The sequence below is a fragment of the Lissotriton helveticus genome, chromosome 9, assembly GCF_964261635.1.
Source record: "Lissotriton helveticus chromosome 9, aLisHel1.1, whole genome shotgun sequence".
Taxonomy (NCBI): Eukaryota; Metazoa; Chordata; class Amphibia; order Caudata; family Salamandridae; genus Lissotriton; species Lissotriton helveticus.
In genome coordinates this window covers 871,717,526-871,730,548 of record NC_136070.1, presented here as the reverse complement: position 1 = coordinate 871,730,548, position 13,023 = coordinate 871,717,526, and the positions used below count along the sequence as shown (strand labels likewise).

Sequence of the window (13,023 nt, the reverse complement as noted above, 5' to 3'; positions counted from 1 at the left end):
TTCAGTAGAATGGCAGACACTAACACAATCACTTCAGGGTCAATCTTCAATATTAACATCTTAACTTGACCTTGTCAGGAAAATAATATATCCACAGACACACCTTTAACTATTTCCATCTGCCATGATAAACTACTGGTAGTGACAAATCATATTAATTTAAAACTTCAAATATCAGGACCAGTCTAGTGATGAAATATACTAATGTGCAAACAATGTCATTGGCTGGGAATAGAGCTTTGATTTGTACCTGTGGAAAATGGCATGAAAGCATCATTCTTCTTGAAACTACCATCATCTTTCAAGAAGTTATGAGGGTCGAATTCTTCTGGGTTACTGAATTTTTCCCGATCCCACATTACAGTACCAAGCATGAAGAACACATCAGTTCCCTGCAAAAGCAACAAAACGCAGAAACAAGACACTATGAATACAGGCAACTACAGTTGTATACAGTAAAATAAGCCATGGGATCTGCAATATGTTAAGGATCAGTCTAAAAAAAGAGAAAAAAAACAACTTTAACACACTTATAGAAACAACCAACAGACGTAAACATGCTTTTATAAATTGAACAACAATATCTGTTTCCACTTACCAGGATGTATGTATTGTTGGCGTAGCTAGATTGAGAAATAGTTCTAGGTATTATCATGTCAAAGGCTAGGCTGTACCTGTATATGTATTTGCTTACCCAGGGGGCAATGCATTTCTTTTTAATATCTAGAGTGCCCAGTTTTTGCATCACAGAAATATATTGATTAAAATGCTGTTGTTGCTCAGGAAAAAGTCGAGCGACTATAAGCATGACTTTTGGTTCCAATTTCGCAGAGCACCATACTAGGGTAATGTAGCAAACATTTCAGCATGATGGGACTCATATACAGGCCTTTGGTTTTGCAGGTTGAGCACATTTGGAGTTATCTTGATTATATCTATGCAGTAGCAATGATAACATGAAAACTGTTATTGCTCAGCTGCTGTTCAAACTAAAGATGGATTAAACCCAGATTGTTTGACTGGGTGTGAGTGTTTGATTGGTTCAGATGCTCCGTCCATCACCACCCCCTTTTGTACCGCTTTTGGCCGCCATAAGTGTGGCAGGGTATGCTCAGACGTGAGTCCCTTGCTCACTTTGCCACTGGATTCAAGCAAGCCGGGCTGAAGACGGCTGTAATGCCAGAAACCGGTCCTCGGAAGCTTGTTTCCGGTCCAGGGAAGGCATGACTTGGCAGTTCGGGCTGGACTGTTCCCATGAGGCACAGGGTCAGACTGATTTGCATATAGCCATGTCTGAACTGGGGTGGCAGAGTGGGCTAAAGAACGGTGATGGATTAAACCCAGATCTTTTGACTGGGTGTGAGTGTTTGATTGGTTCAGATGCTCCGTCCATCACCACCCCCTTTTGTACCGCTTTGGCCGCCATAAGTGTGGCAGGGTATGCTCAGACGTGAGTCCCTTGCTCACTTTGCCACTGGATTCAAGCAAGCCGGGCTGAAGACGGCTGTAATGCCAGAAACCGGTCCTCGGAAGCTTGTTTCCGGTCCAGGGAAGGCATGGCTTGGCAGTTCGGGCTGGACTGTTCCCATGAGGCACAGGGTCAGACTGATTTGCATATAGCCATGTCTGAACTGGGGTGGCAGAGTGGGCTAAAGAACGGTGATGGATTAAACCCAGATCTTTTGACTGGGTGTGAGTGTTTGATTGGTTCAGATGCTCCGTCCATCACCACCCCCTTTTGTACCGCTGTTCAAACTCAGGCAGCTCTTTCACATTCCACATGGGCTTACAGTTGATGAAATGACCACTGGAATAATTGATCCGAGGTTAATAGCAGTGCATAAAGCACCCAATAGTTCAATGGAACACAATCCTCTGCAGTAGGTAGGGAGGGCCTCCCATCGCCTAATTATATGGAATAAACTATCTTTGGACTTTAATATTAAAACGTTAGAAACTCCCTCAATGGATTTATTCGGCCTCATTAGGGGTCTCAAATACCCTCTAGTCCAGATGTTGATAAGCATGGGTTGTAAGGAACCGCTGTGTCTCACAGAACAATAACTGATCATGGATCAATCCATTGTTTAAACATTTTTAAGTTTAATAATGTTATTTATTTTTTAGTAGCTGTTATGCACTATTGTACATTGTATATATTTTAAATATCTTGGGGTCATTTTTGATACTAAACTAAACTGTAATGCACTGAGAGAAGAGAAGGTGATGGACATGAAGAATGCAATAGGAGCCATTAAAAACTTTGCACACAGATTAGGTACATGGTCACCTGGGGTGATTTTAAAATTATATCAGTCAATTTGTATATTCAAGTCCGTGTATGGAAGTGAGAGCTGGGGGCAGTGGTGGCTGAGACTGGTGTGAAAAGTTCCGCAAGGCACCCCAGCTTACTCTGTTCATGAAGAATTCGGGGTGAGGTATGTGTCCGATTTAGTCGCAGTCAGGCCTTATCTTAACCCCTATTTAAATTAAATGGGTTTTAGACAAGTTCGCATTGCACTTTTGCACATGCAACTTCTGCAGTACGAACGCACTTTATTTGTCGTTACGCACTTTTTAAGAGCAATGGTGAAATCTCGGAAAAACAGATATGCCCCGGACTAAGAAGTGTTTTATGAATAGATATTTATTATGATGACTATTCTAAGTGTTTTTAAGGGATTATTTTCCCCCCAAAAATGCTAGTCCTAATGGCAATGAATCCTAGAACGCCCCATTCATTTGCTGCAGGCTGCACCAGGCGCGCAATTCAAAAACAAAACCCCAGATTGCTATGCTTTATCATTTAGAGCAGCGTTTCGCAAACTATGGTCCGCGGACCCCTAGGGGTCCGTGACACATTCCCAGGGGGTCCTCAGACAGCAGTTTTAAAAGCACTGCAAAGTTCCAAGTAGAATTAGAAGTTTTCGAGCAACAATAAACGTTTTAAGATAACGCCACTGATTAATGTTCCTGCTGGAGAGAGATGAGAGTTTTGTCTAGTGGCAGCTTGACTTATCGAATGTAGCACAGAGGGTTAATATGCCTATTGCAAAGAAAGTGTACCTGCATTAAAAATAAAACAGTGTTTTATCTGCATAGGTCAGTGGGTTACTCCTTTTGTCACAGAGATTCTTTAGTTACTGTGCAGTTTATGAGTGACAATCGTGATCTAGCACAGTGATGTATAAACTAGCATCAAAACGATGTTTGTAAACTACATGGTACAAGTTAGTGTGTTTTTCCCCAGTCTTTCATTATCCTGATGCTGCTAAAAAGGTTTATTTGAATGGAAATAATTGTTTCATAGATAAATTCAATGCTAACCACTGTGTTATGCCTACCAGTATGACTGACATGTGAATCCTACAACTTGTTGTTGCCTTTGCCTTATGTAACATTTTCTATACACTGGTTTACATGTATGATTCATTGTCTCTTTGGGGCAGATTTACAAGGAAAGTGATTTAGTGAGAGCTGCAAGCCATTTGGCTGTGCCACACTTAGTCACTTTCAAAGCACAGGGTTGAAACATATTTACCACAGTATGTTGCATCTCAGTGCTCTCCCTGCGCTGGTACACAAACTGCTGCCATGCGCAGGCACAGGCACCCTTGCACCATGGTGCAAGGGTGCCTATGTTGTGGGGAGATTGTTTATGTGCAGGTAGGATTCCCTTTCTGCACATAAGCAATCACTAGAGGAGATTTCATCTTTCTAAAAAACGTGAAGAAATAAATACATTTCTTCTTGTTGCGCCTTCCTACGCCTCCTTTGGGGAGGCGTAGCATTCAGACGCATTTCCAGATTTACGATTTCTCGTAAATCTGGAAATGTGTCTGGTTTCATGGGTGTTGCGCGGGAACACACAGCAAAACCCATGGAATGCATCTTTCACGCAAAGTGCTGCGTGCAAAGGGGCCATATTTACAAGAACAGGAAAAGTCACGCAGGGTGGCTTTTCCTGTCCTTGTAAATATGGGGCACAAAAATGCACCGCCGGAGCGTCACTTTTTGTGGCACACTAGTTGCACAAGGGGCTTGTAAATCTGCCCTATATGTGTGTGTTGTAAAGTGCTCTGACATCCTACAATGGTATGAGAGATGCTATAAAACAAATGAAATACATGTGATAGAGGGACTTTGGAGAAATGAGAGGCACTGTTGGAGGGTGATAAGAAGGGAATCATTGAAGAACCCCAACAAAGATAGTCGTATCCTGGTGCATAGTAAGGTCATCATTTACTATTCTTTAAAAGCTAATACAATTCAATCTATAATGATAAATGTGTTGTAGAATGCACTATTGTTTCCTGATTTTTTTGGGGGGGAGAGCCTCCCAAAGCCCCTTTTGTAGTGGTCAGGCTCACTCACTGCACTTGGTGTGCACTGTTTGGGGTCTGGTCTGAAAACATTTGCCAGGGTTGCTTTGGGTTTCCAGTCTGGCCCTGGCAGGAGCAGGAGCCTCGTACTGCGAAATAAAACCAACCATTTAAAAGTTATTCATGGAGATGCAGCACCAGCCTCCCCAACAAAGTTTTTAGTTTTTTGCAGATTCTTTCAATATAACATACTAAAATCCTTAGTAATTCGACTGTTTGTTTTGTGTGCACACCAGTGTTTATTTTTTTTCGAATTAGTTTTAATGTTTGAAATTTAAATCATACAGATTGCTTGGGGGTCCCCGGCTTCCAGTGCCGTCTCAATGGGGGTCTTCAGGAGTCAAAAGTTTGGGAACCACTGATTTAGAGAATATGGGGCACATGTATCAAGAGTTTTTACCGGTCGCAAATGTGCCCATTCGCAGAATCTGCCAGTTTGCGAGAAGTAAAAAGCCATTTCTGATGCATCAACCCAAAATGCATTCGCATAATAGGTAATCACAATTTTGGCGATTACCTATTTTGCAAATTCATTTAGGGAATCACAATTTGTGCTGTCTTCAGCCATTACCATCTTTAGATACCATATTTTTCATGATATAGCCCTGCTTTCATATGTGTTTTTGACTATGCAAAAGTATCCTTTGTATCTGAATAGTTCCTGCCCTGACATGGAATAGGACAGACTAACAAATGATTACCCGACAAGCTACTCAGCTGAGTCACTCACCAAGGGACAGGAAGACAGGACGTAAAAAATAAAGTTAGTCAAAAACATGGTCACTGTCAATGCTGGGGAATTTTTACGTGGGACAGCAAAAAAAGGATAAAGGTTCACTAATCAGTTAATTGCCAGATCCTGTCTGATAAAAGGATGGCTGCTAATCATTAGCTGAAGTGCAGTGTAGAAACCCATGCATGCAAAGACACTTAAAGGCCCAGGTTTATGAATCTGTGATTGCTGAGGTCATTTTTGATTGGAACATGAGAATGGTTTAAAGGTTATTAGTCATGACACACCAGAAGCAGAACCAACTGCACGACTTCCGCAGCTATGACAGCACCGAAACCACCCTGATCACAGCCACCAATGACATCCTAAAACCTCCTCAACCGTGGAAAGATAGCCTCTTTTATCTTCCTCGATCTCTTGGCAGCTTTCCACACCGTATCCCACCAAATGCTGTTTTAAAGACTCCACCACTTCGGCATCCAAGGGGATGCACTCAGATAGTTCAGCTCCTTCCTCACTAGAAGAACCCAGAGGATCCACCTCTCACCTTTCACCTTTGAACCCAAGGAGATCACCTGCGGTATCCCCCAGGGCTCATCCCTCGGCCACATGCTCGTCAACGCATATATAACCCTGCTTGTCAACATCGGCAGATCATATGATTTCAACTTATGTTCCTATGCAGATGACACTCAGCTCATCCTCTCACTCACTGACAACCCCTCCAGCACCAGAACTAACTTCCGCACATGCATTACAAATGCCGCCACTGAATGAAGAAAAACTACTTGCAGCTGAACATAGACACAGAGACAGCAACACATGGAATGACTCCTGGTGGCCATCAGAACTAGGACCCACACCCCCTTCCTATGATCACAGCAGAAACCTTGGATGATCATGACAACAAGCTCATCTTGTAATCACAGATCAACACCATCTTGTCCTCCTGCTTCTCTTCTCTTCGCATGCTACGTAAGATCTTCAAGTGGCTACCCTTACACACAAGAATCACCGTGACACAGACCCTCATCACCTACCAACTGGGCTATGGAAATGCCCTCTATGTAGGAATCGCCACACACCTCCTAAGAGACTTCAGAACATACAGAATGCAGGTGCTCTGGAGGAATGAACAAGGGGACAAGACAGAGGACAGCACCACTGCATGAGTGCATCTATAGGCACAAGCTAGCCACCAAGGCTAAGCGTGTCCCTGGTGACAGCTCAGCAGGAGACCAAACATATGCTGCCAGCAATCGCAAACCGAGTCTCTACCCCATGCTTCCCAGTGCAACTGCCAGTTCCCAAGCGTCGGCTGCTTGAGACAGATGGCATCCCTGCTTGTAACCGCACAAGCCAAGGGAGAAGAACAGCACCAGCAAATACACAGAGTTACGTGGTTGCAAAGTCCCTCCAGTCCCCCTCAAACCATGCAAATCATCGCCACCTGTCATCTAGGTCGTCTAATGGCAAACACATCATCATTGCCATGATCATCACTCGATCTAACGAAGGAGCATCTCATCACCAAGGTGGAGCCTTACGCCTGCAAACATCCAGAGACAAATGAGGCTCCCTTAGCAATGTGAGAGACCAAGTGTCCAGAGACTATCTGATAGCCCAGGGTTCTGTTAGTAATTACACCAACCATGGTTCATCTGTCCCTTGAGGTTGCACATATGATTTGGCTGTGGCTTCTGCTGGTAACCCTGCAGCGGTCTCCAGCAATCAGTCCTGCACAGTCAACGCAGTATCAGAAGGCACCTGGTCATCATAGGAAGATATCCCAAGCATTGTTGATGCCATCCCAATCCTGAGCAGGCTTGCCTTCACAGAGTCAAGACGTCCATAAGAGTAAGATCCGCAGAGGACTCGACCGATGCTCCTGATGCATCAAGTTTGAACTGCTTACACCAGCTGTATCACTGCAAAGGCACACAAGGCCTACAACAGTATGTGAGTGGACAGTGACCCAACTGACTGGCTGTCCAAGATTCCAGACTCAGTCTGCACATTATTCATGCCAGGTGGTAGCTGGTTAAATTGACAGGTGCTGTGATGCCTAGTGCACCCAGGTGCACCTGTCCACCTAGCTATAACTGTCCTGTGGACTGCCTATCTAAGCTGAGAGACTAAGTGGTGTCTTTGTGGGTTTTAGTTTTATTCCCACAGGTTGTACTTGTTTTTGTTTTCAATAAAGTTTGAGAGAAATGTAGTGTCCTGCTGGGCACGTTCTAGTGTCCCAGCATGTACTAGCTACCAAGCACACCCTTCAGGGCTGGCCTCTACCACCACCCCACACCCATCCAACACAGGCATCACCAGTCAGTTGAACCCCTTCTAATAATAAAAAAGAGACTGGATGCACATGCTAGTGGCCAGTTTTAGTACTCCATTAATGGTGTCCATGTCACTTATTGATTAGCATGTGGGCCTTGGGCACACAGCATTACACAACCCAAGCATTTGTACTGGGACTTATTGTCCTGCTTCGATAGTGGAATAGAGTACTGCAAATCCCAGAATATAAAGAAAAATCCTGGATTGGGTGCACTATTCACTCTTGGAAGTGAAATATTTGACAGCTATGTATCTCTCTTCTTCTCATGCATGTGCTGCCTTTTTTCTCTGCTTTATCTTTTTTGCCTCTCCAACCTCTATCGTTCTGCCCCCTCCCTCTCTGCTTCCTTCTCTCTTATTCATTTGCTTCCCCTTCTTTTGTTTAGTTATGGCAGCAGTCTTTTTGTTTCTCTCAGGTAGGCAGACCAGGCTAATAATTTCGTTCTATCCATACAAAGTTCTAGAGCATCCACTGCAACACTGAGGACATATGACTTCCGCAATAGAAAATAATGAGTTAGACTTTTGTCTTAGTTAAACTTAAGATTTGGTCTTAAGTTTAGCTTTTTGGTCTTAGACAAACTTAAGACCAAAACATAACTTTAACTGAGACAGAAGTCTAACTTTACTACTTGTAAATGCCCTTTGTGAATATCGAAAGTTGTAAAGTTAGACTTTCGTTTCAGTTTACCTTTGTGAATTGGGCCCTCAGTTTCTTTATTGTGTATAGCTTTTTGTATAACTGATACCACACAATTGCAATAGTAGTGTTGGACACAGTTACAAGCCACTAAATGGAGTGAGTTGCTCACTTAAACTGCTCAGCTGAGGTACATTACACTTATGAATCCCTCCCAGATTGCCTGCCTTTGGATTAGGACCCAAATCGTCAATACTTCTAATGATCTGAAGGCTGACTGTAAAACTAATGAATTTACAATGATAAATTTATGTCAAGTGATAGAAGTCAGAAACAAGTACCATCTGGATGTTCTTAACAACTGAATTAATTTTGCCTAATCTTTAATGACATCTTCCCCTCTTTTCTTGTAGCTATTAATATTCATTTTTCAAATGTATCAAGTTGCTGATGGAGGCTGCCTCATTTTAACTTCATTGGGTAGGTTACAAAAGCTGTGCCCCAGTGCTACAGAGGAGTGAATATCACATTGCAGTCTTTACTGGTTTTATGATTGTTTCAATTTCTATTATGTAGGTGAGCACCAGACTAAAACTTGAAAAAGGCAGGTGTGTATAAAATCCTTTAACATATTTAAAATTTATTTTTATTATTGAAGAAGAACCATGATTTACAATAACCTGTTTTAAAGAATGATGCAACAGAATGCTTTATCAGAAAACAAAACAAATTGACACATCACAAGCTGATCAACTTGTTAAGTAGTTTCTAGTAAATAAAAGTAGGGGGGGCTTAATCCCAGCCTCAGAATGTGAAAGATTTAAGTGAAAACTTTGAACATTGAAAGAATTATCAGCAGCCTTTATCAAATAGCAAACCAATATGTCTTTAACTAATTTCATAGGGACATTATGCTTCAAAAACATTGTTTGTCCTAATCTTACATTGGTTGAAAATCTCCAAAAACACATTGAAAAGGAAGATCAGTAAATAGGACCTTCTTTCTGCATTATTTCTTAATGGCTCCCCGAGAAAGGCTTGGAAACAAAGCAAGCAGCCTTTTGTTCAATTTCTTTCAAGAATGCACATTCCACAACTCAATTTCACAAAAAAGGAAAAAAGAGACCCTACAGAGCAGTTTTTCTGTCCTCCCTGTCAAATAATGCACATCCCTAAAGAAGAACAGGACTAATCCTATCTGAAAACATCAATGGGGACAGATATTCCATTAGAAAATGCAAAGCACTCACCCTCATAACTGTGGCAAGCTTCATCATTGGGCATTCCCACACTTGAACCCATGTGAGTTCAAGTGGGCTACTGCCACCTTTCATGGGAGCAAGAGTGTTTTTATTATTTAGGGAGAGAGAAGACTTCTCTCTCCCTAAATACTAACAAAAAGGTATAGCTCACTTGATCTCACATGAGTTATGATTAGCCTTGGAAGATTGCACTGTAACATACATCAATTGGACCAATCTTTATAAATAAAATATTGGTGAGAGATTACTCCCACCCTGCATACCCCTAAACAGTGTAGTGATATCTGAGCTTGCTTGCTTGCTTCACTTCATCTCATCGATTTTGGATGGGTTTCAAGTGGGGGATATTTTTATTTTCTGGCTACTACCTTGCATTAGAGAATGTTGGCCCGGTTCCTAGCTAGCTTATAGTGCCCCATCTGAACCACTACTCTTAAAAGGGTACATTATGGTAACAGCAAACTCAAACATAATCAATATTTATACTCCAAGCAAAATGTGCAACCAGATCTACACTTTTGTTGTTTTACTTGTGCATACCCAAGGTAAACACAAGAAAGATACGTATTGGGTTTTAAAATATTTATCAAAACAAATTACAAGAATGGAGAAACAGATAAACAGTGCAACTATTATGACGTTACTATGATTATACTCTTTCCTAATCCTACCTACACTATTGAGAGCATAGTAGGACTGCCCTCTGCCAGATCCCTTGGGATAGTCTAACTTCCCATACCAGAGTATGGTGTATCAGGAAGCCGGCCTTTGCAGGACAGGGCATCTCTCTGACAGTGGTTTTGGGGAACTCATTTGTGGCTATGAGGTTGTGTCTATACATTTTGAACAGAGATTTAACCTGAGCAACGTCTTGCTTAGTCAAGGTTTCAGGGCTGTGAAAAACTGTGACTTCCTCAAGTCCTCAAACATGTACTTTACGTAGTGAATCCAGGAAGTAATCAGTCCTCTATTACAGGATAGGGAGTCAAGAACTATTTCCCTATTAAAGGCTTTGTGTGGATTATTCCATATTCGTCAGACTTCAATTAGGTCACCTTGAGAAGCTTTTTCCAAAAGAAGCTCCAAACCTCTGGAACTTCTTCCTGAAGTTCCTTTTGAGGGTTCAAAGTATCCAAAACACACATCCAAAGGTGTGGAATCTCCTAGATGGTCCTTTGCATTTCTGAACTACAGTTCCCACAATGTACAACGCCAAATCCTTAAAAGTCCACTGGACGCACTGCAGGATGGGGCTCTTGGTGGAAATAAATCAGGTGGGTTCTGTTAACCTGTAGCTTGCAAGGACCATTCCTTAATCCCTCTTGAAGCAAAGCAAAGTCCTTAGGACTGTAGTACCAGATTGTCCAGCAGTTGCAGTCTGTCAGAGTGCAGTCCTTTAGGTGCAGGATCCAAATTCCAGCAGGGCAGTACTTCTTTTCAAGCAGGGAATCGGAGGAGCTAGGCAGCTCCTCCACATTTATGCATTGTTCCTGGGATGCGGAGTGCCACTCAGATGTATGACCACTTCCTCCAAAGTGTGGCATATTCGTGCCCTAGAAATCACCATATCTACAAAATTCACAATGGAGAAAATCTCTCCTGAAGAGTTAGATTGAGCTAGGCCAACTCACTGGCATGCCTAAGATTTACTAAGTCTCCTTCCACTCCCTTCACTAATCTAATTTCTGAGGCTCCTGAGGGACTGGGGGTGCAGGATATGGAGGTCAGCCTGTGCTGGTCCCAAACGTCAATCTCCCTTTGAAGATCAGTTTGACTCCCTTGCCCTCTTCCTGCCTTTTGGCATCTGCATCTAAAGTTCTCCACACACAAGAAATCCATTGTCTACTCTGACACGACACTTCACACCACATCAAGCAGCTCTGGCTCAGTTTAGAAAAGGTTGTCCAATCAGGAAAAGGCTGCTAGAAATCTGGATTTTAGCTCACATAAACATTTAATAACTTTACTAATAATTATTAGAAATCTAACATTGGCAAATTGTTGAATTTATCTTAACTATTAATCTGATAACTTGAAGTATACTTTTATCTCACTCTTATCAATATTTATACTTAAACAAAATTCCTCAATAATAGCCTATGGAGCCATTCTTTACAATAGGGGGTGATATTTGCAGTTTTTTCCCTCATGAGGGCTTATTAAACATCTTTTATAAGATCCCTGCTTATGGTCACAAGGCACTCTACCTACAGGGCACCTAGGGGAGACGTTAGGGGTGACTTACATGTAATAATAGGATGTATTAATTCTTGGTTAGTATCCGACAGCAGGCAACACAGCCATATGCACCACAGTGCATGAAGTCTACTAGGCCTCTAAACCTCCCTGCCCTAATATATTCTAGGGACTCATAGATAATTTTTTTCTCCCTTGTCTTATTATATGCTTGGGACTGACAGGGGTCTGTCATTGACAAATGTAATTACCATACACCTTAACAGCAGAGCACTGGCGCTGGGTCAGGTAAGCAGAGCCCAGAGAACTGCCAGAGTCAATTACCACCAGTACCAAGCAACACACCGGGGTGATTAGTGCACAAAGGATGACTTTCTCACAGTGGGATACCCAGAAATCTCCTTTGTGCTCCATTTTGTGCCCCGTAAAGTGGCTTGGGGTTACAACAGTCCCATATGCCTGTACCATACAACAAAACAGTGAGGCATTTCCTCCTATACACTTCCAATGGGGGGACAGTTTTTTCCCCGATACATCTGGCCAGGTTAAAAACATACTCAACAAAGCCAGAACATGTGCACCATACTGAAGTAGTACAGGGGTCCCCAATTCCCCTTGGAATCTAATACTATACCCAGGTAAAAGTAATCCTGGGTAAGCGCTACAAGTTAGCATATTTTTCACTCTGGGGAAGTTGTAAGCTTATAATAAGAAACTAGGTCTAAAGGGTTGTGACCAGAAAATATACAAACTTTTTCAAATAGTGTTTGAACGACCTCCTGGTGGTGTTGGGCAATGTTCCCATTGTGTAGTATTGAAAACTGTACCTAGAGTACTAGCTCTATGTAAATAGTGATGGGCATAGTGATGATAACAAAACATTCCACCATAATTATCAGAATTCAAATACAAATCTTCACTTTCAAATACTGTATAGGATTCCAGTTTAGAAAGCATGCTTTTGACAATGTTCACATCCCATTCATTGGAGAAGGAGCTAGGAATAATGAAGTCATCCCTGGACAGCGTAAACACATAAGGAATCTGCAGAAATTCTGCATGATGAAAAATATCAAATGGGACCTTATGCCAAACAATTCCATCAGAGATAGGAAGTGCAGAAATGTTCACAATGGATGGGCCTCTTTGCACTTTATATGAAGAAGAATGAGGTTTCAATATCTCAGCTCACTGGTGCCTGGTGTTAAAAGGCAAAGGGGGCGTTGCCCTAACAGAATAGGTGAGGAGACTAAAGGGAGAGAATGAAGACAATGAAGCAGCTTTTAAAGAAGTGCTCACTGCTTGGTGCTGCTCCGTAAAATAATTTAAGATATTTTCTTCTTGTGAGGTCGGACAGAGTCCTCCAACGAATGTGCACGCAGGGCAAGGACAGTTCCTCGCCTGAGGGACAAGCGAGGAGAGTTGCACCAGTCTGGTGGGAGTGGCTGGAAAAAGCGCTAGTGCTTG

The 13,023-nt window shown here is 42.3% G+C and overlaps 1 protein-coding gene across 1 annotated transcript in view; it reads right to left on the bottom strand.

The window, feature by feature from the left end:
* LOC144781937 (cytochrome P450 2G1-like) overlaps positions 1-13,023 on the bottom strand; it is a 362,329-nt gene that overhangs the window by 53,525 nt on the left and 295,781 nt on the right. The window contains exon 8 of the mRNA XM_078661023.1: positions 251-392. Within this exon, the coding sequence (XP_078517149.1) occupies positions 251-392 (142 nt within the window). The remainder of the gene's footprint in view (positions 1-250; positions 393-13,023) is intronic.